Source organism: Carettochelys insculpta, chromosome 2, assembly GCF_033958435.1.
Source record: "Carettochelys insculpta isolate YL-2023 chromosome 2, ASM3395843v1, whole genome shotgun sequence".
In the NCBI taxonomy this organism is placed as follows: domain Eukaryota; kingdom Metazoa; phylum Chordata; order Testudines; family Carettochelyidae; genus Carettochelys; species Carettochelys insculpta.
Window position 1 is genome coordinate 198,806,403 of NC_134138.1, and position 27,016 is coordinate 198,833,418.

Here is a 27,016-nt window from a genome sequence, read left to right on the forward strand (position 1 = left end):
CAAAGAAATCATTTAATCGCTCCGCAATGGCACTGTCTTCCTTGATCGCTCCTTTCATATCTTTATCGTCCAAGGGCCCCACTGCTTTTTTAGCGGGCTTCCTGCTTCTAATGTATTTAAAAAACATTTTACTATCGTTTTTTGAATTTTCGGCTAGCTGTTCCTCAAAATCTTTTTTGGCTTTTCTTACTACATTATGACACTTAATTTGGGAGTGTTTATGTTCCTTTCTATTTTCCTCACTAGGATTTGACTTCCACTTTTTAAAAGCTGCCCTTTTCTCTCTCACTGCCTTTTTAACATGGCTGTTAAGCCATGGTGGTTCTTTGTTAGGTCTCTTACTGTGTTTTTTTACTTGGGGTATACATTGAAGTTGGGCCTCTCGTATGGTGTCTTTAAACAGTTTCCATGCAGCTTCCAGGGATTTTAGTTTAGTTACTCCACCTTTTGTCTTTAAAATCAACAAGAGCAGAAGCAGTCACTGAAATTTACTAGTAAGGCAGATTCTACCAAAATAGGGGTATGATCCAAAGTCCAGTAAAGTCAATAGAAAGACTCCCATTAAGCTCACCAAGCTTTGGATCAGGCCCACTTCTCAATTCTTCCTCTGTGAAATAGAAAATTTACGGTTCTGCTTTTTTCCCCCTGAAAAGTGAGAGATTGATTGTATTAACAATAATCCAAAACAGCATCAGCCTCCGTCACAACAAGGAGGCTGGTACAGAAGGAACTCAGAGAAAAGGAGTCACTTGACAAAGACAGTGCTAAAAAGTGACTATTACGCAGTGTGCTCTCTTCTCATTATGCACACACATCTTTCCCTAATATTAACACAATGTGAGCATGTGTGCTTTAGGGGCAAACAAATAGGCATATGTAGATGAAGGATCAGCTTCTGACAAAAGATGTCAATTAAACATTTCCCTCAATCCCCAATACTAGCTCTCGTTGTCATTGAATTGTGAATCACTAAGAAATGATTAAATGTCACTCTGCCTAAATTTGACTGCCAATACCTAATTCATTCTGTATTATTAAGAACTCTATTTATATCTGCTGTTCTGTTAATTCTAAGGAGCAGTCTTCATGTTCAAAAACACTACTGATTGGCACTTTATGATAGAGTTCCCTGACACCATGGATAAAAGTCAAATGAAAACATAACACTAAGAAGAAAAATACAAGTCCTGATGAAAGTGAGCAATACTGTATTTTTGGGAGTACATTATGATGGAGATTTCAAAGGGCTTATGAACCACTGTGAGAATCAGTCTATGTAGCCGCAGCAGTCTACTGGTCCTGAACAATCACATCAAAAGCATTCCCTGACACACTTCACTGACTTCTGATGGACTAATTAATACTTTGTAGAATCACTGCCAGCAGCTTTAACAGGATATACATACCGCTTCTGAATGTTCATACAGCTATAGTAAAAACATTGTGGGAAAAGAGATTCACATTTACAAAGGGCCATATCTATATGACCAAGTGCTGTTTTCAGAGTCTTGAGACTGTTTTCATTTCCAATAACCTTTTCTAAAGACACTAATTAATTTTTTAAAGCTTTCTCTGCAGCAAAACACAACTGAAACTCTATCATTGTCTATTGTGCTTAATCTGAATGATGCTTTGTTTTATGTTTAGCATTCGGACATTTACAGATCAGATATGATACTGATTTTGTGTAAATTTTTAAACCTGAGTTTAACTGATGGCAGATTCCCTAAAACTGTGTTAGAAAGGAAATTATATTTCCCAGCACAAAATAGCAATCAATCTTATTTGTGGCTTAAAAAGCCCTATGGTTTGGGGCAATCATCTAGTTAGAAGTTATTTAAAACGTGTTTAGCAGTTGCAGTATGTTTGGTTTCATAAAAATGTAAAAAATCACAGTCCCATCGAAAGCTTGCAGCTGAAATCAGAAACAGACAGTACAATTCAAACACATACAATACTTATAGTTGAAAATTTAAGGTAAAATTTTCAAAAGCTCCTAACTGACTCAGTAAATAAAACCAACTTTCAGAAGTGACGTAGGCATGTAGGATCCTATGGCCCATTAGCTTTCAATGAGACTTGGGCTCTTAAGAGATCATGTCATTTTTGAAACTTTGACTCTCAGGCTCCTAAGTCACTATGGCATCTTTGGAAATTTTACCCTAATGTTGAAATGATGCAGGAATATTTCATGCACTCCCTCATACCCCTGCCCCCAAAGGATTTCAAGGATCACCAAAAACCCATGGCTATGTCTACACTAGAAGAATCTATTGACAGAATAGTAGCAGAGAGATAGCCGGGCTAGTTTATATAGTATCAAAACAAAAAAAGCAGTCCAGTAGCACTTTAAAGACTAACAAAATAATTTATTAGGTGATGAGCTTTTGCGGGACAGACCCACTTCTTCAGATCATAGCCAGACCAGAACAGACTCAAACTGTTCTATACTCTTTACTCATCTATACTCAACTTGCTCTGTCGACAGAGAACAGCCAGGCTGCACTGCCCTCTGATGCCAGAAAGCAGAATGGCAGCTCTGAAAGGGGGCTGCCTGGCAAATGGAAGCCCTTTCTGTAGACAGATATGTCTACACTGTGCTTCTGGTGCCAGTAATCTGCCCAGAGATTGTTATACCTCAAATTTTTGAGTGATAATAGTGTCGAGGAAAATGTGGAGCCTGTCGACACTCTGTCGACAGAATGCTTTAAGTGTGTAGGCGCTCCCTGAATTACGTCGACAAAACTCTCTAGTGTAGCCCCAGCACATAGTTCTTAAAGTCAGTGGGAATTAAAGATGCTCAACCTCTCAAGACTACACTTAAGTATTTTACTACAGACTGAACCTCTTTTGTCTGACACCCTTGGGACTGGACTGGTACCAGACAGGAGAATTTGGCAGACTACGGGACGTCACTGTTGTCTAGAGCATTACTAATATTTCTACTGCTTATTGGGCTCTTAGAAGACAGCTAGGGGTAAATTAGAGCTAAACAACAGCACAGAACATGGACAGCCAGAACTGGTGACTGTAAACAAACTTTATGGGGTCACGGGAAACTTGGCCACACACATGATAAATGGCTGCTCAGGGCCGTGTCTACACTAGTCAAAAACTTCAAAATGGCCATGCAAATGGCCATTTTGAAGTTTACTAATGAAGCGCTGAAATACATATTCAGCGCCTCATTAGCATGCGGGCGGCAACGGCACTTCGAAATTGACGTGGCTCGCCGCCGCATGGCTCGTCCAGACGGGGCTCCTTTTCGAAAGGACCCCACCTACTTTGAAGTCCCCTTATTCCTATGAGCAGATGGGGATAAGGGGACTTCGAAGTAGGCGGGGTCCTTTCAAAAAGGAGCCCCGTCTGGATGAGCCGCGCGGCGGCGAGCCACGTCAATTTCGAAGTTCCGTTGCCGCCCGCATGCTAATGAGGCTCTGAATATGTATTTCAGCACTTCATTAGTAAACTTTGAGATGGCCATTTGCATGGCCATTTCGAAGTTTTTGGCTAGTGTAGACATAGCCCAGCTAACTCAAATCATGCTGGATTACAGATGTTGCCAAACAAGAGAGTGCCAGACTACAGAGGTATTTTAATTGGAAAAATTAAACCTGAATTTCATTTAACTAATTTAATTGTATTTAAATTTAACCTGTGTTTTAATTGGAAAAATTAGTACCTGACATATTCTGTTAACACAAAGAAGCATATATACCTGTTGAATAGTTTTAGAGATAGTATGTGGTGCTTCCATAGTCTCCTCTTCCCTCTCACCCTGCTCTTCCTCTTCACTTGTTTCTGAACAAGAATCAAACACATCATTATAATATTCTTCTGCGATCTGTGGATCTTCAGGGATCTCTGAAATGAAACAAGAGTTTGTAGTAGATAAATCTGTTTCAATCTGCATTCCAGGGTTTTGTTTAGAGATCTGTTCACTGATTACGCATCAATGCAAGTTACTCAACACTAAATGTTAATCAAGACTCTCCACAAACATTTGTGTTGTGAAATGGCTCTGCCTTGTCTAGACTAGCATTCAGAGCCCTTTAGAGACCTGTCTACACTATGTGACAAAGCCCTCTAGAAAGGTGTGATATGTAAAGGATTCTAACTGCCCCATACAGATCCTGCTGGCCTGCTCTGAAGGACTCCTAGGTTAATGCAAACTAGAAGCCTTTTACATCCTGCTGGCAGAGTTTACATGAGGCAGTTAGAGCACTTTAAAAATCACACCCCTTTAGACAGGGCCATCCTCACCCATCTGCAAAGAATGCAGCCATGTAGAGCCCCACAATTACCTGGGGCACCCCACATGGCTGGCGTGGAGGAGCAGCAATGTGTGTTGCAGCAGCCAGGTGTACCTCACTGAAGCAATACTTGCTGGGTGCTCTGGGAAGTGCAGGGCAGGGCTAGGTCTGGAGAACTATCTGAGGAGCCACTCTCCAGTCCCTCCAACACATGAGGTATGTGTAGTAACAGAGAGAAAGCCATGCTAGTCTATATGCTATCAAAACAAAAAAGCAGTCCAGTAGCACTTTAAAGACTAACAAAATAATTTATTAGGTGATGAGATTTCATGGGACAGACCCACTTCTTCAGATCATAGCCATACCAGAGCAGTCTGGCTAGGGTCTGAAGAAGTGGGTCTGTCCCACGAAAGCTCACCAAATAAATTATTTTGTTAGTCTTTAAAGTACTACTTTACTGCTTCTTTGTTTTGATGAGGTATGTCTGTTATTTGTTTAAGGAACAAGGGCTGTGAGAAAAATAGATGGACATTTTAGGCAGCCTCAGCACTTTTGCTGTGTTAGGCTGCCAGAGAAGTGGGGTGGAAAGGTGCAGGGTGAGGGCTTACTGGAAACTGGCTGCATTCTGCAGCCACCAGCTAGCAGTCGCACTTTGTGCTAGCTGGCTGTAATTTCTGGAGCAGAGAGAGTGGGGTCTTTTGCTGAAGGAGCACCCCTCCCCTTTCAAAGTGAATTATAGCGCATTTAATTAGAATTATTGAATGTTTGGTTTGTTTAAACTGGTTTTAATTAAGTGCGTGTGGCAAGCTTTCCAATTCTGTGAGCTTATATTTGTGTTGCTAAAAACAATTCAGGTGGGCATAGAGGCACCACTTTAATAGTACCGAGTAGGGCACCATAAATCCTAAGATGGCCCTGCCTTTGGAACACTTTTGCAATGCCTTGCAGACAAACCCTTAGGCTGTGGCCACACTAGCAGCTCATTTCAAAAATTATTTCGAAATGAGGGGCAATTTCGAAATGAGCAGGAGAGCGACTACACAGCAACTGCTCGCGTCGAAATTAATGTTGAAATTAAAAGGCTTTCATTTCGAAATCGTTATTCCACTCCAGTGTTGGGAATAACGCCTCATTTTGATGTTAATTTTGAAATTAAATGTGTGTAGCCGCTCCCTGGCTGCCATATCAAAATTAAAAGACCTCCACAGAGCCGGCCCCTCCCACTAGCAGCCAGAGCTCTATGGCTGTCAGCTGTGGGTGCCTTTAAGCTGCAGGGACACAGAAACCCCATGCAGGAAGCTGAGAGTGTGATGGCAGCCATAGGAGCACGAGGTGGCCAGACGACACTCCCTAGCACCCCCCGAAAGCAACACCCCTCCATGGGTGGACGGATGGCTAGCAGCCAAGACCCCCAGGATCCCTGGTGGCAGGGCTCCCAGGGCTCTGGGCAGCCCCAATGAGGAGGGGGGCCCTCTGGCTGGAAGCTGAAGTTTAGGACCTGCTGGCTGTCTGGGGAGAGGAGGACATCCTGCTCAGGACAGAGGGATGGAAGAGAAATGCGGACACCTTCGCCTGCCTCACCAGCAACCTTTGCTGTAAGGGGCCACCCCTTCTGGACCCCCCACCAGGTCTGCTCCAAAGTGAAAGCGCTGCGGCAGGGCTATGCCCGAGCAAGGGACTCAGCCAGGCAGTCAGGGGCAGCACTGGCCACCTGCCCCTACTTCAGGGAGCTCCACCAGCTGCTGGGACGCATGTAGGCTGCACCACCCGAGGAGACCCTGGACACAGCGGAGCTGGAGGGGCAGGGCGAGGAGCCCCAGCCAGGACCCTTGATGGCTTCCCCCACAGCAGGCACTGATGTACCTGCTGGCACTGGGGACAGCGAAAGTGGGAGCGAGGGACTGCTGTGCATTGCTGAGCCCTCTGAGGGCCCTAGCCAGCTACCTCCACCCAGCCTCCCCTGAACCACCCTAGGAACCTTCAGGTAGGACTGGTCATGAGGTGCCCTGGTCATGCGGGGTGGGGAGCAGTCCCCAACACAGCCAGTATGGGCCTGGGCACACGGCCATGGGCCAGGGACCCTGGGATGGCTGTCATTGCTGCCAGGGGGGGCCCTCATGGGGCCACGGGCTGCCATGAGGGTCAGAAGCCTGGGAGGGCTGGGGCAACCACTCTAATGGCCCCACATTGACAGACCCCACAGAAGATGGCCCGCCCCAGAGCCCCTCACCACAAGCAGGGTCGGATGCTGGTGGGGACAAAGCCACTGGCCCACAGTACCTGGGCTCATGACTGACAGGGCACCACCCTCTCATCTTATGTCTTCACAGCCTTGGCATCTGCCAGCCACCCCAGACCCCTGGACGTGCTTGGGAGCCCTGCTGCAGCAGAGGAGGGTGAGGGGGCAACGCCTCCCTGGATCAGGCACCGTGGTGAGAGAAGCCGCCGCTGCAGCTGGGCAGATGATCTGGCGGCAGCCCACACAGCTGCATGGCAGGAGCAGAACCATTTGCTGTGGGAATGGCTCTCCATGGAGCGGGTGGCCTGGGACTGGGTGGCCAGGTACCTCAACACCCAGACCTAGGCCATCACCAACCGCCTGCTCCATGGATGGCCTTTCCTGCAGCACCCCCCTCTGCCCCAGCCCCAGCTTCCTCCCTGGTCCCCTCCTCTTCCCCACCCCTCCCATGCCCCAGCATCCCTCTCTTCCCACCCCTCCTCCACCCCAGCCTCCCCCTCTTCCCTGCCACCCCCTCTTCCTCAGCTCCCTCCTTTTCCCCAGCCCCCCCATGCCCCTTCCACCCCCCCGCCCTTGCAGCTCTGCTCCCAGATGACATGACTCCAGCTGACCAGTGGGAGCTGGCGCGCTGGCTGTGGCTGGGTGAGCCCTGCCCATCCGTGGCTCCCCCCACCACCCCTCCCCATGAGTCCGAGCCCCTAGATACCCCAGTCCAGCCCTACCTCCCCGTTCCACCTGCCCCATCCCGGCCCTGCTGTGGTCCCCGGACCTGGGGCGGTCGCAGCTCCAGGGGCTATCATGGCTTCCAACCAGCCATTCTGACGGAGGATTGAGGCCTCCCGCCTCCCCATGTATGTAGTTCACCCCCACCCCCCATGTAGATAGTTCACCCGCGCCCCCTGATAAATAGTCACACATTCTTTGTGTTCCAAAAATAGCAGTTGAATTTATTTAACGGTGCTATGTGTCCTGCCTCAGGTGGGGATGGGGAGAGTGGTGCTGGTGAGGCAGGGTTGAGAACAGCGGGGGATTGCGTGGAGTGAGCTGGACTCAGTCATGGGACTTCACCTGGCTGCTCATAGTGTAGTATGGCGTCAGCTGCCCAGTGTCCCACAAAGAGCTCCTGCTTGCTCTCCATGAGGTTGTGCATTGCACAGCAGGCACCCACGACTGCAGGCACACTGGGCAGGCCAACCTCCAGGAGCATCAGGAGGCACCCGAAACGCGCCTTCGGACGGCTGCTCCACGGTGTTCCTGGCCTGGTTGAGGCGGGCATTGCAGAGGTCCTGGCTCTCATTGGTGTGTCCCATGTAGGGGCACATTAGCCTGGCCTGGAGTGGGTAAGCAGCATTGGCGACAATGCACGGGGCATGGTCACGTCCCCAACCAGCAGCTCCTGTGGGGGGATGTAGGTGCCATCTGCCATCCTGCAGCCAAGCCACGAGTTCCGCAGGACGCGAGCATCGTGGGCCCTGCCCAGCCAGCCCACACAGATGTCCATGAAACATCCTCAGGCATCCTCGAGGGCCTGGAGGATGACAGAGTGGTAGCCCTTTCGGTTGATGTACCGTCCCCGGCTGTGTGGTGGGGCCTGGATGGCGTTGTGGGTGCTGTCCAATGCACCCATGCAGTTGGGGAATCCCAGCTGTTGGAAGCCAGCCATGGCAGTGTCCACGTCCCCAAGACAGATCAGGTAGCGCAGGAGGATCCTGTTGATGGCGGCGAAAACCTGTAGGGGGTAGAGGGCACAGGCACGTGTGAGTGTGTGGTAGCATATAGGGGACCCCCTCCCCGGGACCCCACTCCTAGGGGCCCCACTCCTTGGGACCCCCTCCCCAAGAGCCCGCCGTGGGTGTGTGGCCCTGGGTGCCTTACCTCAAGGAGGACGACCCCGATGGCCTTCCCCATCCCGAATTGGTGGCCGACTGAGTGGTTGCTGTCAAGGGTGGCCAGCTTCCACAGGGCGATCGCTACTCGTTTCTCCAGGGGAGCACGGACCGCTTGCGGGTGTCCTGGTGGCGAAGTGCTGGTGCCAGCCAATGGCAGAGGTCCATGAAGGTGGCCCAAGTCATCTGGAAGTTGTGAAGCCACTGGTCATCGTCCCACTCTCCGAGGATGATGTCGTTCCACCATCCCCCATGGGTGGGGTACCGCCAGAGGTGATGGCGGGGCTGGAACAGGCGGTGCTCTGGATGCACCGTGGGGGGAGCCTCCAGGAGGCTGGCCATGTGTTGGGCAGCACGTAGCCTCATATGGCAGGCTGTCAGGATGGCCATCAGGCTGGCCATGATGTCCAAGGTGTCCCCGTCAGTGAAGTGCTGCGGGTCCATAGCAGGCAGTGGTGTGATGGTAACCAAGGCTCTGCCGAGTGCTGTGCTGGAGGTCATGTGCTGCAAGCAGCCAGGGTCCTCAGCATGTGCATGGGGGATGTGTTGGGGAGGGGCCTATTAAGGGGTTGGCTGGCCTGTGCTCCATGAAGGGCTTGTTGGCCATTTGACTCTGCCCTTGCCATTTCCTGCCCCATTATTTCGAAATGAAGCTGTGGCTGTGTAGCCACTCCATGTCGAAATGACTGGGAGTCTTTTCGATGTTGTGGATCACAACGTTGATCTGCGTTTCATGTGTAGTCGCTTCCATAGCACTTATTTCGAAATAGAGTATTTCGAAATGATGGATAGGGATAAGCCATTTCGATGTCACTCCCTAGCGCGGCACAGCCCTAGTGAACTTGACTTAATTGGCCATTAGTTGGAGCTAAAACAGATCCATAAATGGTAATCTAGGTAAATCTGAAAGGAATGCAGAAGCAGGGATGGAATTTAGGTATGGCAGGATGCCAGTCCTTTGATAATTTTGAGGTCTCAGTAGGTCAGCATTAAATCTGCATAGGCAAGTTAAAAAGGGGACAAATTATGCCCCAGGGATAAAAAAGCAAATATTTTTTTTATTACAACAGTAGATAGTTTTGAATCAATAGTGCCAGGATGGATTTATGAACTTTCTTTTTAAATAACAATAAACAAGATCCCTTAAAATCCTCAGCACATGCCAAAAACTATGTCATAAATTAACAAATTCAAGTGAATTCATGGGTGTGAGAGTATGTATAGCATATAAATGAACTTAATAGGCTGATAAAGACCCTCCTTATTCAAAGAAGCTGGAGTTTGTGCTCACCCCAACCAGACAAAATACCTCAACTTCATTTTTTCTCTTTTTTCACCATAAAAATGAATACAATAGGGTCACAAATTCATGAGGGTTCAGTGTTGAGAACCCTCATGAATGCTGAATTTCATGAATATCATTTTACCCTGGCTGGGGGAGAGGAACTCGGCGGGCTCCCAGGCAGCTCTGGGCAGCAGCAAGGGAAGACAAAGACTGGTTGTGGGGCCATGGGGAGCCAATGAGTGGCCGTGTGGTGCCCCTGGCTAAAGGCATGTTCGGACGCTCCACTCTATATAGGCTGGGCTGGGGCCAGCAGCTGCCGCTGTGGTGTGGGCGCCATGGCTGCTGGAGCCGGGCCTTCTTCTCACCCAACTTCCAGCACAGGTACCGCGGCCCAATGCCCCAGCCTCCCCCATGCCCTGCACTGTTCAGCCTGCAGCTCTGGGGTGTGCGGCCACTGGCACTCCCTTCTGAGAGCCCGGGGGAAGCAGCCACAGGCACTCCTCCCAGGAGCCCCAGCGAAGCAGCAGCCACTGGTGCTCCCCGCCCCGGAGCCATGGGGAAGCGACAGCTGCCGGCACTCTTGGTCCCGGAGCCCCAGTGAAGCGGTAGCTGCCAGCGGTCCCCACATGGAGCCCCCTGGAAGCGGCAGCCACTCGCAAATAATTGAATTTATGAACTTTAAGCTTGCAAATGTCGCGACCTTGCTGTATCTTCTACATTTTAAGTACATAGCTCAGTATTTGTTTACAGACACAAATTGGAGCAGTTCAATGCAATAACTGAATAATAATTATTTTGTTTGTAAAATTATTTATCCTTGGAGGTCCACACACTGAAAAATTAAATACCACTTAAATAATCTTCTTTAGAAACTGGGGAGAATTTTTTTAAAAAAGAACTCAAATGAAATTATGGCAATGGAGCATGATGCTATTGTGCTGCCGGCATAAAAGTTGTCAGACTGAAAGATCCAAGTGGAGCTGTGTCAGCATTTTGGAAGCAAATCAAATGTATAAAACAAAAAGATAATTCTGAAAATATACACTAGGGATAGGACAGCAATAGAGTTGTTTTAGCTGGAAAGTTTCCTTTAGCTAAAATGTAGTTTTAAACTTTATACTCCTTTTTATAACTTTACAAAGCAAAATGACAACTCTTTAATAGCTTTTATCTTAATTTCAGATCCTAACTTAAACCAGCCACACGGAACTGTTTAAAATACATTTTACTAAACATATATCATTTTAATGAATTATGGTTAAAGTTTATGTGTTTATATTCCCTCTAAAAGTAGGGTGACCACATTGTACTATGGCAAATACGGGACACCAGCCTCCAGGGATGTGGGGCTGCTGTCCCATGTCAGGCTTCCTTGGTGATGGGGGCTAATGCCCCATGATGAGGCTCTGGAGATAGGGGCCGACAGCCTTCCAATGAGAGGGAGTGGAGGATGGGGGCTCCACAAGCTCCTGACAGGGCATGCTGAAAATAGGGGGTCTGCATCCTCCTGGCAGTGGGGCCAGGAAATGCGGCAGCTGCAGCGGGGATCCCTGGCAGCAGGGGCTGCCACAATGGGGAACAGGGTAACTGCCCGAAGGAGGAGCTTCTCTGAATCAGCAGCTGCCTCCCCAAGGCATGGGATGCTGAGGATTGAGCCAGCCACCCTGTGGCAAAGCTTGCCAGGAGAGGGGGCTGCCGCTGTGGTGCACCAGGGAATGGGACAGCTGACCCATGGAGGAGCTCCCCTGCAGCAGGAGCTGTTGCCCCAAGGCAAGGGGCACCAGGGAACTGGGCAGCTGCCTGCAGAGGGAGGCTGCTGCCTCGAGATACCAGTTGTGAGGGAATAGAAGCCTCGCAAAACATGGCACAATTGGCCCATTTTCTTAAAAAAGTTGGGACGCCTGTGAGACAGCTGAAATAAGGGACTGTCCCAGTAAAAACAGGACAAATGGTCACTTCATCTAAAAGTTACTTTCTTAGAAGAGATTAGATTTTGACCTAGAAGTATAGACCTGCTGGAAATCAGCATAGCCACAATGAAGTTAACAGGGTTATAGTAATTTACAGTTAAGTTTTTGGACCTTTCTAGCTTCAGGTATAAATTTAGTGGAATGACACTGAGTGAGAGTAGGATACCAATGTATTTTCCTAAAAATGTTGTATGTGGCAAAATAGGTCTCCTGAGGAGCAGTTGCAAAATATTACGATAATAATTTAGTGGGGGCAGAGTAATATTAGAGAAAGGGACTAGAAATTAGACTCTCTGGATTATATTTCTCAGCTATGGCTTTAAATTGCTGTTTGATACTGGCTAGAAGCCAAGCATTGTACTGTTCTAATTCTAGCTTGCCACTGACTCGTGTTTCCGTTGGGCAAGTCACTTCACATACAAATGTCTCAAATTCCTCACCTAGAAAATAAAGCTACCACAATCTGTGTTGTTCACATTGGCTCCGTCTATACTACAGTCCCCTTTCGAAAGGGGAATACAAATGAGGCAAATTGAAAAGGCAAATGAAGTGTTAATTTACATATCTCATGCTTCATTTGCATAAATGCATTTTCAAAGGAGAGTTTTTAGAAAGAAAAACCTTGTTTTCAAAAGCACCCTTCGTCTTAATTTTTTCCAGGAAGAAGGGTGCTTTTGAAAACATGGTTTTATTTCAAAAGAACCCTGTCCACACTGCTGTTTTTCTTTCAAAAGACTATCTTATGAAAATGTGATTATGCAAATAAAGCACAATATATGTCAATCAGAACTTAATTTGCATATTCAATTTGCCTCATTTCCTTTACCCTTTTGATAAAGGGACTGTAGTGTAGATGCAGCCATTATGGCCCAACTTCAGCAAAGCACTGCTCTAAGTTAAACACTCCTTAAAACTTTGTTAAATTAAGATGATTTAATAAAGTTAAAAAAAATCATCATTTACAAAGTTTACCAAGCTTTTACCCTGATTATCTTAGATGCTACCATCTTTTCCTATCTTTACAATAACTGTAGGTTTCAACGAAAGTGAGAGTGGTTCTGAATAATTAATAATAATACCTTACATGTCTATTTATTGCTACCGAAGTACTAACAATTGACCCAAGTGTAAATATAGAAAAAAAAAGTCAACTCTGTGATTGCTGTGCCCTACCGTAGACTATAATTATGAGAGACACATCTGTAATAAACAGTAAAGACAAGAAATCTTGTTTTCAGCAGGATTTTTAAATACCCTCTATTAACACAACACAAGTAGTTAAAGCAAGGGACAGGATGTTAGAAGACTTACTGTGAGTTCTTCTCCAAGACACTTTCTCACTGTGTGACCTAAGGTTAGTCACTTAAGCCTGTTCTACACTAGGGCTGGGTCTACACTTGCCCCCAACTTAGAAGGGGGCATGATAATCAGGGTGATGGGAGATTACTAATGAAGTGATGCGGTGAATATGCAGCACTTCATTAAGCTAATTCTCCCCTGTGGAAATTTCAAAGTGTCAAACTTGGAAGTGCTGGCATGCGTGTAGCTGCGGGCATTTTGAAGTGTCCACGCTACTTCAAAGTGCCTTTACTTCTCAAAATTTTGGATTTTCCTGCCAAAACCTGATTGAGAATTCCATTACCTCAGGAAGGTGCATAACTCTGCACACGGCACTAATTTGTGCCCACTGCACCAAGACTGTTGCATACGTCCCAGAGACTATTATAGTGCCTGGCTCTCAAGTGGGGGCTGGAGCTCTCTCTTCCATCTGAGAAGTGTTTAGGTGTGGCTGTTCCATCTAAGAGAGGTGTGATTCCTCCCATCTGCACTGGGCCATTGTATGTGTACCACCAAAAGAGGAGACAGAGCATCTTCGCTGGGATGTCCCTGGAGTGCCTCCCCAAGAGCTTAAAATTAGCTTAAGGGTTGTAGGTCCCAGACTTCGGCTACACATCCCCCAAACCATAAACTTTATTTTTTTCCTTTTTAGGATGCTTTATCTTTCTGATTAAATGGGTATTTGGGCCTAGGCTTCATACCCTTTGTATACAGTCCCAGCACTGCTATTTAGGTATATGTTTATGATCAGATGCTTATTATTGCTTGATTGTTTGATTATTTTCATTTACATTTTCCAGTTGCTGTAATTTAACTTTATAATACAGTTTGTGAATTTACCTAAAGTATTTCCTCATTATTTATGTTACACTAGGAGGCGGAACACACAGGGATTATCCAACACTGGTGACAGATATGGGAAGAGAGGAGTTCCTACATCTTTTGAAACAGGGGCTGCCACAAAAGAGTGCGTCCACACACAAAAAAGTGGATTGAATGAGTGATCTGCTCTTTCAAAAGAGAGCGTCCACACAGCCTCCGCTCATTCAAAAAAAACAGGCCAGGGATCGAAAAAGCAGGTGCCATGAAGACTGCCCTTTCAAAAGAAGGGCCCTGAGGAGCATCTACACAAATTTTTTTTAGAAAGAAAGTGATCTTCTGGAAATGATAGTGGAAGAGCACTTTTGAAAGGAGCACTGCATTCTTTTGGTTTACTTTCAAAAGAATGCTTCTTGTGCATTGATGCTCTGTGGGATCTTTCACGAGAGACACCTTTGAAAGAACTCACTAGGGCTACGTCTACAGGTGAACCCAACATCGAAGTAGCCTATTTCGATGTGGCGACATCGAAATAGGCTATTTCGATGAATAACGTCTACACGTCCTCCAGGGCTGGCAATGTCGATGTTCAACGTCGACGTTGCGCAGCACCACATCGAAATAGGCCCTGCGAGGGAACGTCTACACGCCAAAGTAGCACACATCGAAATAAGGGTGCCAGGCACAGCTGCAGACAGGGTCACAGGGCGGACTCAACAGCAAGTCGCTCCCTTAAAGGGCCCCTCCCAGACACACGTTCAGTAAACAGCGCAAGATACACAGAGCCGACAACTAGTTGCAGACCCTGTGCATGCAGCATGGATCCCCAGCTGCAGCAGCAGCAGCCAGAAGCCCTGGCCTACGGGCTGCTGCACACGGTGACCATAGAGCCCCACAAGGGCTGGAGAGAGAGCATCTCTCAACCCCCCAGCTGACGGCCGCCATGGAGGACCCCACTATTTCGATGTTGCGGGACGCAGATCGTCTACACATTCCCTACTTCGACGTTGAACGTCGAAGTAGGGCGCTATTCCCATCCCCTCATGGGGTTAGCGACTTCGACGTCTCGCCACCTAACGTTGATTTCAACTTCGAAATAGTGCCCAACACGTGTAGCCGTGACAGGCGCTATTTCAAAGTTGGCGCCGCTACTTTGAAATAGCGTGCACGTGTAGACACAACTTAGGGTAGACGATGCCTCTGATACAAAAGAATACAGATTCTAGCATCCTGCTTTTAGTTCTAGCTTTAAACAGTGGGGGGAAGGACTAGTCAATCCAGGCTTATAGCCAAGGCTCAGTTTGGTCAAAGGCTCCCTCCCAGTTGGTTCAACCAGTAATTCCTCCCCACTGCTGTCTCACAATGCTCAGATGAGGGGAGCCCTGTGCAAGCCATACCTTACACAGCGATGATGACTGCCTTGTACTGCCAGATAACAACTTCAAGCATTGATGAGACTCCACAATTCTTACACTGGAAGATGGCATAAATTGTGACTTTACAACAACATGTTGTTACAATAGGCAAAATCCATTGCTTCATCCGCTACCCATCAGGCTTTGTTTGCAAGCTATTACATAAACACACCTTTGCATTTTCATGTAAATGATCTCTAACAGACACATTTCTCAAATTCCTTCAGAAGGGTTGAGCTCCTGCTGACACTTTCCTTACATAAGGAAAAGTTATAAAGATGCAGCAATTCATCCAGTGCCTAGACAGCCTGAGGAAATGTTAGTACTGATATAAAAGCAGAGTATTATGCCTCTATTAGAAAGGATGGTGCTGGTATGGGGACCACTGTGAGCACTGACTAGGCATTTTCTACCATCATTAACCTTGAAGTTATGGCCAGTGAGCCTAGCCCATGAGGTTTCCTTACCAGTATTTTATATCTCTTTTTATACCCCTTTTAGCTCTGAAGCTGAAAGCTTCTCAGGCAATTTAAATTTGTGATATGAGGTATTCCTCCTGATATTTTGATTAAAATAGAAAATATCTTAATTATGAAAGAATGAGAAAATGAAACTGGAAAGAATGACCCAAAATATGGTATGTTATTCTCAGTCATTACAAACATAAGATATTCAAACTATGAAGGCACGCTTGGAGGAAAAAAGTATTCCACACAAATTGAGAGAAAGCCAGAGAGAATGTAAAATGTAAAAATGGTGTTTGTAGATTTTTCTCTTTGGAAACTTAAGCTCATATGCATATGCTGACTCTAATTTTTATTTTCGTCTGGGGGCAACAAAAAACAAACCAAAACAAAAAACAAAACAAAAAAGGGTTTCCTGAAAAAAATCAAAACAACTTGCAAAAAAAAAAGGTAATTTTCACCACAGTTTTTTGTGGGAAGCAAATAATGTCCTGACCAGTTCTATTCCTAATGGGCATTGAGAAAGGAGAAATAGTGAGGCAGCAGGGTGATGAAGGAGTGAGTGGCTGACATTCAAGATCAGCTCAAAGATTATGTAGCCTCACAATCTCCTATATTAATTTTAAATATTTAGAACTACTTGGGAGGATAGGAGCCGGGGGTAGGGTAGAATAACAGTTTAAGGATGAAAATAACACAGGACACAAAAGTAACACTCTTTAGAAACCATTTCCTTTATGCTTGAGATCCAATTATTTCAAAGGTTGCCCTATTACATGCATGGTGTCCCACAGAAACACAGAAGCAGCACAGCAAGAGCCATACATCTCATTAAAGGAAAACTGACCATAAAACTATATTAAATTTATGCTTAGTCCTGGAGTTATTTTCAACTTTTTGATCTGTCAGACAAAACTTAAATAATACCTTTGTATTCCTATTGTAAATAGCAGAGGCTACCTGCTACTATCAGTCTCAATTTGAGGACAATGAGTATGAAGGAGGAAGTCTTTATGCATAAAGTAATTAGCTGCTATTTTGGGAAGGCAGTTACCTCCTCTCCATCAGATTCCACTCAAAAGCGCAATTCCATTCAGTAAGGTAGGACTATTGGTAAGATTAGGGTCTATGGAACAGTAGCTGTCAAAGAGAATGGGTCAGATTCACAGCTGGTGTAATCAGCTACATCACCAATAAAAGTATGTCAAAATTAACATGCAATGCCAATTGTGTTTACATATAAACAGGGATGAAAATTATACGCTGGATGTATGCTGATCAGAAAATAAGTAATTGAAGAATGTCGTAGGGAATACCAGAAGAGACCCACACTTAAGAACATAAAAGCAACTATACTGGGTCAGACCAAAAGTCCATCAAGCCCAGTATCTGTCTTCTGACAGTGGCCAATGCCAGATGCTTCAGAAAGTAATTAATAGAACTGGACATCTTCTCCTGTCATGCACTCCACGAACATGGGGTTTCATTACTAATAATCCTGGCTAACAACCATTGACAGATTTATTCTTCATAAATTTATCTAATCCTTTCTGAACCCAGTTATGCTTCTGGCCTTTAAAATATCCTCTTACAATAAGTTCCACAGGCTGACTGTGCACTGTATGAAGAAATGCTTCCTTTTGTTTGTTTTCAACCTACTGTCTTTTAATTTCATTCGGACTCCTCTGGATCTTCTGGGCTATGTCTATATGAGAGGGCTTCATCAACAAAACTGGGCTTTTGTCGACAAAATATGTGAAGCGTCTACACACAACATGCACTTTGTTGACAGTCTGGCGACAAAACTCGGCACATCCACCGGCAGCATTATACCGCCCCGCATTCAGGTATAATGCCTTTCTTGACAGTGTTTTGTCAACAAAAATGCCATGTAGACACTCCCAGGCCCCTTCTGTCGACAGACAGGTCCTCCATGGCACCTGCCAGCTGGAGCTGGGAGGTGCCCTCTCCACCGCAAGCAGGGTTTTATGACCCTTGTCACCAGCCGCTTTTAAAGGCACAGGCATCCCCAGGAACAACATGGCAGAAAGCTGAGAGTGTGCCTGCACTCGCCAGCACCACACCCCAGCAGCCACACCCAGGGCTTTAAAAAACCATGTCCACGGCCAGTGGTGACTCCCTTGCACCTTCGTGGGATGCTGGGGGTGGCTCCCAAGACCCACCCACCCCAGGGGTCCATGAAGTGGGCCCTCTCGTGATCCAGCCTGGAGATCTGGGAGCTGCTGGCCCTTTGGGGTGAGGTGGTTGTCCTCCTTGACCCCAAGGCCAAACACCAGAATGCCACCAGCTCTGCACGCCTCAAGAGAACTCTGGCGGAGCACAGCCACCCCTCCCGCAGCCTCAAGCGGATGCGGGCAAAATGCAAAGAGCTTCACCAGGGCTACACACGGGGCTTGGATGAGTGATAGAGGTTGGGGGTGTCGACAGCCAGCTGCCCTTCTTACGAGGAGCTGGACCTGTGCCTGAGGGGTGATGATCGGGGTCCCAGCTGCAAGACTGTGGACACCGGGGAGGAAGCCCCCACAATGCAACCAGTGTCCCAGCCCACCCTGCCAGGACAGCAGGAGGACCAGCCTTCAGATGGCGAATCCAGTGTGGGGACCCTCATCATCACCCTGGAGCTGGGCCCCTCCAGTGCAATGAATTCTGCACTGGTCTCACTGGTCCTTTTCAGGGGAACTGTCTGGTGAGTACCATACGCATCACATGCCACGGGAGTTGGGGTGCAGGTGGAGTGTGTCACAGGCCTTGCCAGAATGGCTTGGGAGTGAACTCACACTGCAGGCCTGGCACATGTGCCCATGTACACAGCAGTGCATCCCACCCAGATGCTGTAGGCAGACCCTGGGCATGGGCCCCAGCCCACTGCCTGTGTCCCCAGAGACCACAAGAGCCCAGGGCCCCGGAGGAGGGCAGGGTCAGCCTGCCCCTGCCACAGCTGGGAGCGGGACAGCTGCAAGGGCAGTGGCCCGACCCCAGGCACACTGATGGGGACTGTGGCTCTTGGCTTGTGGGCATGGCCGAGGGGTGCAGGCAGCACCTGTCCCCATGGACAGTGCCATGAGCCCCATGCATGTGGGGGGGCACAGGGAGGGCACAGCTATGCCACCTGCCACCCATGCTGGGACCCCTCTGTGCCTGCTCCCCATCCCACCAGTCACTAGCCTGTCAGACCGGGGCATACGCTCCCCAAGCAACAGGGCCTGCCACGTGGGAGGCACAGGTGTGCACACCAAGGACAGTCACGTCCCTCAGCGCAGGGTGGGGGGCTGCTGCTCACAAAAGCCGTGTCTACACGTGCACGCTACTTCGAAGTAGCGGCACTAACTTCGAAATAGCGCCCGTCACGGCTACACGCGTCGGGCGCTATTTCGAAGTTAACTTCGACGTTAGGCGGCGAGACGTCGAAGTCGCTATCCTCATCAGGAGATGGGGATAGAGCCCTACTTCGACGTTCAACGTCGAAGTAGGGACCGTGTAGTCATTGCGCGTCCCGCAACTTCGAAATAGCGGGGTCCTCCATGGCGGCCATCAGCTGGGGCGTTGAGAGACGCTCTCTCTTGAGCCCCTGCGGGGCTCTATGGTCACCATGTGCAGCAGACCTTAGCCCAGGGCTTCTGGCTGCTGCTGCTGCAGCTGGGGATCCATGCTGCAGGCACAGGGTCTGCAACCAGTTGTCGGCTCTGTGGATCTTGTGTTGTTTAGTGCAACTGTGTCTGGGAGGGGCCCTTTAAGGGAGCGGCTTGCTGTTGAGTCCGCCCTGTGACCCTGTCTGCAGCTGTGCCTGGCACCCTTATTTCGATGTGTGCTACTTTGGTGTGTAGACGTTCCCTCGCAGCACCTATTTCGATGTTGTGCTGCGCAACGTCGAAGTTGAACATCGACGTTGGCAGCCCTGGAGGACGTGTAGACGTTATTCATCGAAATAGCCTATTTCGATGTTGCTACATCGAAATAAGCTACTTCGATGTAGGCTTCACGTGTAGACGTGGCCAAAGGGTGGACGGTGTGGCCTCAGGGGTGTGCTATGTGAGGGATTCACCTTCTCACCCTCTCCCCATACAGCTGCATCCTCCAAGGGCTGGGTCAGCCTTCACGCCCCCTCTCTGCAGGCTGCCAACCCCAGGGAGGAAGCAGAGCCAGCAGAACCGAGAACAGTGCCCCTGTGAGATCGCAGCCCACCAGTGCAGGGCATGCCCGTGCCCAGAGGCATGGTGTCATGGTGTCCTCGAGGATGACACCATCCAGGCTTACGCACCCACCCTCTATCAGCAGAACGAGCTCACTGAGCAGCGGCTGCGGCAGGAAGAGGACTGGCAGCAAGAGCGGGTGCAGGCCTCCAACCAGTGGCTGGCCCGGGTTGACAGGCTGCTGGGTTTTGTGGAGGCCTGGCTGGCCTGGACTGCTGTGCCTGTGGCCCCTGCCACTCCCCTTCCCACCACCACCACTGCTTCCACTCCCGGCCCTGCCCCTCCCACCCCGGTCCCCCTGACCCCAAGTCCTCCTCCATGCCCTGTGGTGGGTCATAGGCATGACCAGGGTCCATACCTCCTAGGGCCCCCTTGCTCCCACAGCTGAGCCTGATCTCGCAGCAGCCCCCTCACCTCCCTACCCCTCCATGATCCCAGCCCCAAACCAGCCTCGAGGTGGATCCTGACCCTGGGGCGGGAGGGGGCCAGCATAGCTCATGACCCTCCAACCCCACCCTAGAATAGGCCCCCCATCCAGTTGAGATGTTCCCCATCCCAGCTGAGTGACCCATGTCCCAACCCCCCACCACACACTGTATATAACAGCATATTGCCCTGTGAATAGTCGTGACAGATACGTTGCTTGAAAAGTTCTAATTTTGTTTAGTAAAAAGTTTATTTTTACGCACGAACCCCATGTCCCTCCTTGTTGGTTGGGTGTCAAAGGGAGTGGTGGCGGCAAGGAGACAGTAGGGGCATGGGCCGGGGTGCCCCCTGAGGGTGACCATGGAAGGGTCACTAGGGGCCGCAGACAAAGCTCTCCCACAGGGCCTCTCAGATGTGCACCCTGGTCCTGTGAGCTTGTTGGTTGGGGGCCATGCCTGGCTGTTCGTAGGGGCCCCCAGCACCTGGCACCCACCCCTGGAGGAAGTCCTCCCCCTTCTGCACCACCAGGTTGTGGAGGGCCCATAGGTGCCCACAACATGGGTGGACATTCTGCTCCCCCATGTCCAGCCAGGTTAGGAGGCAGTGGAACCTCCCCTTCAAGCTCTCGAAGATGCACCTGACTGGGTTCCTTGCCCAGGTGAGGCAGGCATTGAATAGGTCCTGTGTGGGGTCCATGTGCCCAGTGTAGGGTCTCAGGAGCCATGGCAGGAGCAGGTAGGCCACATCCTCCACCATGCACAAAGGCATCTGCATGTCTTCAAGGGTCAGCGGCAGGGGATGCCGGTACCCACCTCCATCCTTCGGAACAGGCTGGAGTTCCAGAACACTCTGGCATCATGGGTCTGAGCCTGACCACCTAACCTACATGGCCAGGAATTGTCCTCTGTAATCCACCAGAGCCTGCCTGACCAGGGAGTCGTAGCTCTTCCTGTTCTCGTAGTGTATGGTGCTGTGCTGGCCCGGATGGGGATGCGTGTCCCATCCAGCACCCCGAAGCAAATGGGGAAGCTCGAGGCATCAAAGCTGGCCACAAGGACTTTCACATCACTGATGCAGATGAGCCTCCACAGCAGGATTTCATTGATTGCGCACACCACCTGTGAAGGGAGGAGACAACGCGCCCATGAGCGACCACTGGGGAAGACAGCACCCCTGCTGAGCTCCACAGCCCCAACTCCCTCTCTCCCTTGCCCCCTTCCCCACCACGGCTGTGCAGGGCCAGGGGCCCAAGGGTGCCTTACCTGCATAAGTGCAGCCCCTATGGTGGACCTCTCGATGACAAATTGGTGGCCCATGGAGCGATAGCTGTTGGGGTTGACCAGCTTCCACAAGGTGATGGCAATCCACTTCTCAGGGGGATGGTGGGTCACATGTACGTGTTCTGTTGTTGGAGGGCAGGGGCGAGCCAGGTGCACAGCTCGAAGGTCTCTTTGCACAACCTGAAGTTCTGTGTCCACTGCTGGTTGCCCATTGCCCCATGACCAGCTGGTCCCAACCACTGAGTGGGCTGAGGACCTGAGCACCTGAGTGGGGGAGGGCAGGTGGGGCACTGGGGCACCTCAGGTGTGCTCCCCGGGCTGCCTGTTGGGGTCGTCCCCCAAGATGCGGTGGAAGACACTGATCAGGGTGAGGAGCAGCAGCTGGTCCTCAGTCCAGGGTGAGCCTGGGCCTGCTCTGGTATGCCCGTGGTCTGGCTAGAAGTGCTTTTCACTCAAACAGTTAGAGAACCCTGCACTAGGTTTGCTGTCCGTCCAGGAGGTACGCAAGCTCAGCATGGGCAGGGAGTGTGGATTGGGGGGGGCCTTTAAAGGTGGGGCCAGTGGTCCTGGAAGAGCTTACCTTCCTTGTGAGCCATGCTTCCAGGGTTACCAAGACAGTTCTGTCAACAGAGTGGCCAGAGCATGTGGACGCTCTCTGTCGACAGAGCTGATCAAAACATCGATCCGCTTTTATGTGTAGATGCAATCTGTCAAGAGAAGTTTTGCTGGAAAATCTCTTCCAATAGTGACTTCTCTTGAAAGAGGCCTCTGATGTAGACATAGCCCTGTTGTGTGAAAAGGTAAATAACATTTCCATATTCACTTTCTCCATGCCTTTCATGATTTAGACCTCTACAATATCCTTCCACTTAGTCCAGGCTTTTTTTCCACCTGAATGCTGTGGAATGGTGTTTCAACACCTTTTTGGCTGACATCACCATTTTAAAAATGTGGCTGAGCAGCTCTCAGCCGCATGTGGCTCTTTAAGGAGCCATATGCGGTTTCCAGCTCCCATTGCCCTGCCATGCTAAAGGAAGGACTCAATTTAATTTCTTTAACAGCTGGCCGTTAAACTGAGTCCTCCCTTCAGCATGACAGGGCACTGGGAGCTGCCCCTGAAGTTTTAACTGGGCAAGCCAGAGGGCTGTGGGGAGCTGTGTAGCCATGAATAAGAGCAGGTGGCCAGTGAAGAAGGACCCGCACATGGAGCTCCTGGATAAGGTGAGTCAGCGTCTGGGGGGAAGACAGTTTGGGGTTAGGGAGGTTAAATCGCCTGTGGGGGCAGGGGCAGGGGTAGCAAGAGGTTGAGCCTGGGAGTAGGAGGGGGCAGCTTGGGATTCCGGGGAGGTTAAGCCGCTGGGCGGGGGTGCAGCAAGAAATCGAGCCTGTGGGAGGGACAGGGGTAGGTTGCGGTTGTGGGGAGTTAAGCTGCCTGGGGGGGAGGGGGAAGTGAGAGGTTGAGGTTGGGAGTGAGAGGGGGGCATTGATTGGGGTGGTGGTGGGGTTAAGCCACCTGGGGGCAGAGGGGGATGCAATTTGAAGCTGACAGCGTGGTTAAGCCACCTGGGCGCAAGAGGGGGTGCAGTTTGGGGCTGCTGGGATGGTTAAGAAACCTGGGGGTGAGAGGAGGTGCAGTTTGGGGCTGCTAGGGGGTAGTCTGGGGCTTGAGTTCCAACACCCTTTTTTCTAGGAAACAAGCACCGCTCTTAGTGGTCTCTTTTCTAATTTGAATAGTCTCAGCCTTATTTACCTTTTTTCATACAGGAGTTGTTCCATATCCTTAATTATTTTTGTTACCCTTCTCTGAACTTTTTCCAATTGTAAAATATCTTTTTCTAAGATGGGGGCAACCAGCCCTGAATGCATTCTTCAAGGGGTGAGCATAACGTGGCTTTAAATAATGACATTATGATATTTTCCATCTTATTATCTATTCTTTTCCTAACAATTCCCAATATTCTCTTCACTTTCTCAACTGCCACTACACCTTGAGTGGATGTTTTCACAGAACAATCCACAATGACTCCAAAATCTCTTTCTTGAGTGGTAAAAATCTCACTAGATCCCATCATTTTGAATGTATAGTTGGGATTATGTTTTCCAACGTGCATCACAATGCATTTGTCAACACTGAGTTTAATCTGCTATTATGCCGACCAGTCATCCCATTTTCAGAAATCTTTTTGTAATTCTACACCATTTTTGGACTTGATTGTCTTGTGTAATTTTGTGTTGTCTGCAAATTTTGTCACCTCACTGTTTACCCCTTTTTTCCAGACCATTTATGAATGCTGGTCCCATAAGCATCCCTGGGGGACACCAGTATTTAACTTTATTTTGAAAACTTCACATTTATTCCTATGTTTTGTTTCCTTTCTTTTAACTGTAAAATAGGCAGGTCAGATTCAGTGATGAAAAACAGCGTAAGTCCTGGACACCTAATAGATGTAAAGGGTGGGTATAGAAAAATAAATGGCTGAACTAAAAAAGAAGCTTTTCTTGATATTACTTCCAGAAATCCCACGTTTGCATGTTTATGCTGTAACTATTTTTTACATGCACTGAAGCTCAAACTGGTGGAAGTTGCCACTTTAACTGTTTTTCTTTTTCTGAGCAGTTTTCACTTTATTGAGCTACTGAGTCCAATTGTTTACAACACCAAATCTGGCACAGCTCATCTGAAGCACAATTTTAATATTCAAACTGAGTGTGTAAGGGAGTTCCATATTTAATATCTGTCAATAGCTTCCTGAGCAAATGTGCTCTGTTTATGTCAATGGCTGGTTTGTGTTTTGTTTTGTTTTGTTTTGTTTTGTTTTGATTCCAGCTCATCTCTTTAAAAAGCTCTGAAAAGTTATACTGCAGTGCAGTGTTCCCTGTAAGCTGTGAACTTGTAGGGCTGCTCAGGAGACATTCTAATGCTGTCCAGTTGATTAGCAGGACACTCACAGCTCAGTTTTTGGCTTCTACTGGTGGTGTACATTTGCACATGCCTCAGTGCACATAGAAAAATTTATTCCACACATATATGGTAAAAATCTGCACATGGAAAAAATTAGAGGGAACATTGCTACTATGTAAGTCTTTAGTAGCTAGGTGGGACAGTGCTGCTGTGTAAGTATTTAATAATGCATGCTTCTGTAACAAACAAGCAGGTTCAGATAGTAGCAATGGGGCACTAGACCACCACAAAAATGCACCAGCTCTCAGTAAAGCCCCAAGATGTACACCACTTTCCATAGCATATCTACTAGATAAAGGACCACACTCACCTACACAGGCATCCATTCCTTTGAGACAGAAACAACATTAGGGCTAGAAATGAGTTTTTTTAGATCATTGGTCAATAGGCCAATGGGATAGAAGAAGTTTGTTGCCCCGACAGACTTTTATCAGACCTTATAGGCATAAGCAGATGGGCTTGATTGTCCTTCCATTCACAGTGGAATACCTCCCTTGAAGACAAGAGAGTTACACCATTTTCAAAGAGGCTTAAAAAAGAGAAGGCTGAGACCCTATGCACAAAATTACAGAATGGACTATATTTCTACCTTACCATAAATGACATTATAGCCTCAATATTATAAAATTGGCAGCCAGTCCTGATTAAGCTATGTAAACACTGTAAAAATCTGTACATATTTGCTACAAAATCTGAACATTTTTGAAAACTGTTATAAATTGATCTGAGTATATGTCTATTCTTTAACTGCTTATTAATTTCATTTTGTGGTTGGTCAGTGTTTACTAACTGCATGTGTTCAGAATCATATATGAATGTACCTGATCGTTCTTCCAGTAAAAGAGATAAGGGACTCCCCAGGTTGATTTAAAAATACCCTGTCAGAACATGAGCCGTTGAGTGGCTTATTAAGGGTAAACAAAGATAGATATAGGTTCTGTTTAAGAAAGCTAAGATATTAAACAAATGCAATAAAAGGAGGCAACAGAAAATAATGGCAACTGTTTAGGACTGTTGTTGCCATGCTTCTGAAATGTTTATGTTAATGAAGTCTAAAGCTCACACTTATCCCACTCTTCAAATGTTCATTGCACTAGTGTTGAAGATGCATCTCTCAGAAGACTATTTTGAGAGAAGATGAGAAATTACACTGAAGCATTTATCAAATGATTTGCATCACATTTGGGACACTGAAATGATGAAAAACTGATGTTCCTACAGTCTCTGCAGTCTTGATATTTTAGTGATTAACTTACATTAATAATGTGCTCTAACTACAATTACCCACATTCAATTATCCAGAAAAAGATAGGTTTTAAGCATAAATTGAATACTTAATATACATTGTAGACAGCAAAACCAGACACAGTTTTATGTAAAGTCACGTGTTTTATAACAATTACAATATTATCATGTTGTTATATTGGCTTATTATTAGTTACATTTCTCTTATACCTAGTGAAGTTTTTCAGAAGCTGTGACTTGTTGATTGTGCAACAGGGGATAGCTCACTTGATGATTACCTGTTCTGTTCATGTCTTCTGAAGCACCTGATATTGGCCACTGTCGGAAGACAGGATATGGGGATCGATGGACCTTTGGTCTGGCACAATATGGCTGTTCTTATGTTTCTATTCCATGTTCCTGTGCCTAAAATATTATCAATAAAAGAAACTGATCCTTATTGTGATGCTACTAAAATACATAGGAAGGGATGAATTTAGCTTCTGATTTCATTATTTTCTTCCTTTTTAATAACAGTTTAATTAAATTACACAGAATTAGCTAATCAAAATGTTGCTTAGTCCAAGATTAGCTTTTGAGCAGCTATTTTAAGACATAGCTCTGCACTGAAAAGTGTCTGTTTTAAACTACCTGCTTACTCAACACATCTGCTCCTTGGGAGAAAGTCATCTCTACACCAGTGCTGAACCCAGTGTTGGAGCAGCTCATATTTATTCTACAAGCAGGCTGCAGAAAGCCAGTTTGGCCCCCGTGCAAGTTAGGTTCTTGCACGACAAGGGAATTATCTGGGGCATAGCAGTGTCCAGGTCATAATCTGTCCTACTCTTACAGCTGGAGCTCGTGCAGTGGGTGGCACAGTCATGTAACCTTGACCATGGAATCACAAGGACATATGTATACTGTAGACTATAAGGTTATGAGGCTACTGTGCTAATCACACAAAAGTGTGCTTAACAATTAGTTATTATAACGATTATTCTTTTATAGTTTACGTCCAAAGTCAAAAAGCAAAATGTGATATTTTCTAAAGGTCTTCGATCTCCGTGACTATCTCTGACAACACACCTTGGATAATTCCTTTTGATGAGCAGTTCCCTAAATATGCATGCATGCATGCATTCATAATGCAGAATGTGCATGCACAGAATGGATGGGGTGCCTTTAAAATGTGGACCACATTGTTTCCATATTTGCTTCTCCCTCTTGGTGAAGTACATCTTTAA

At 47.6% G+C, this 27,016-nt stretch overlaps 1 protein-coding gene across 2 annotated transcripts in view; it reads right to left on the reverse strand.

Moving 5' to 3' along the window:
* Nucleotides 1–27,016, reverse strand: part of NEK11 (NIMA related kinase 11) — a 186,205-nt gene that overhangs the window by 41,498 nt on the left and 117,691 nt on the right. For both annotated transcript variants that reach the window (XM_074986116.1, XM_074986115.1), the window contains exon 13: nt 3,719–3,864. In XM_074986116.1, coding sequence (XP_074842217.1) covers nt 3,719–3,864 — 146 coding nt within the window. The remainder of the gene's footprint in view (nt 1–3,718; nt 3,865–27,016) is intronic.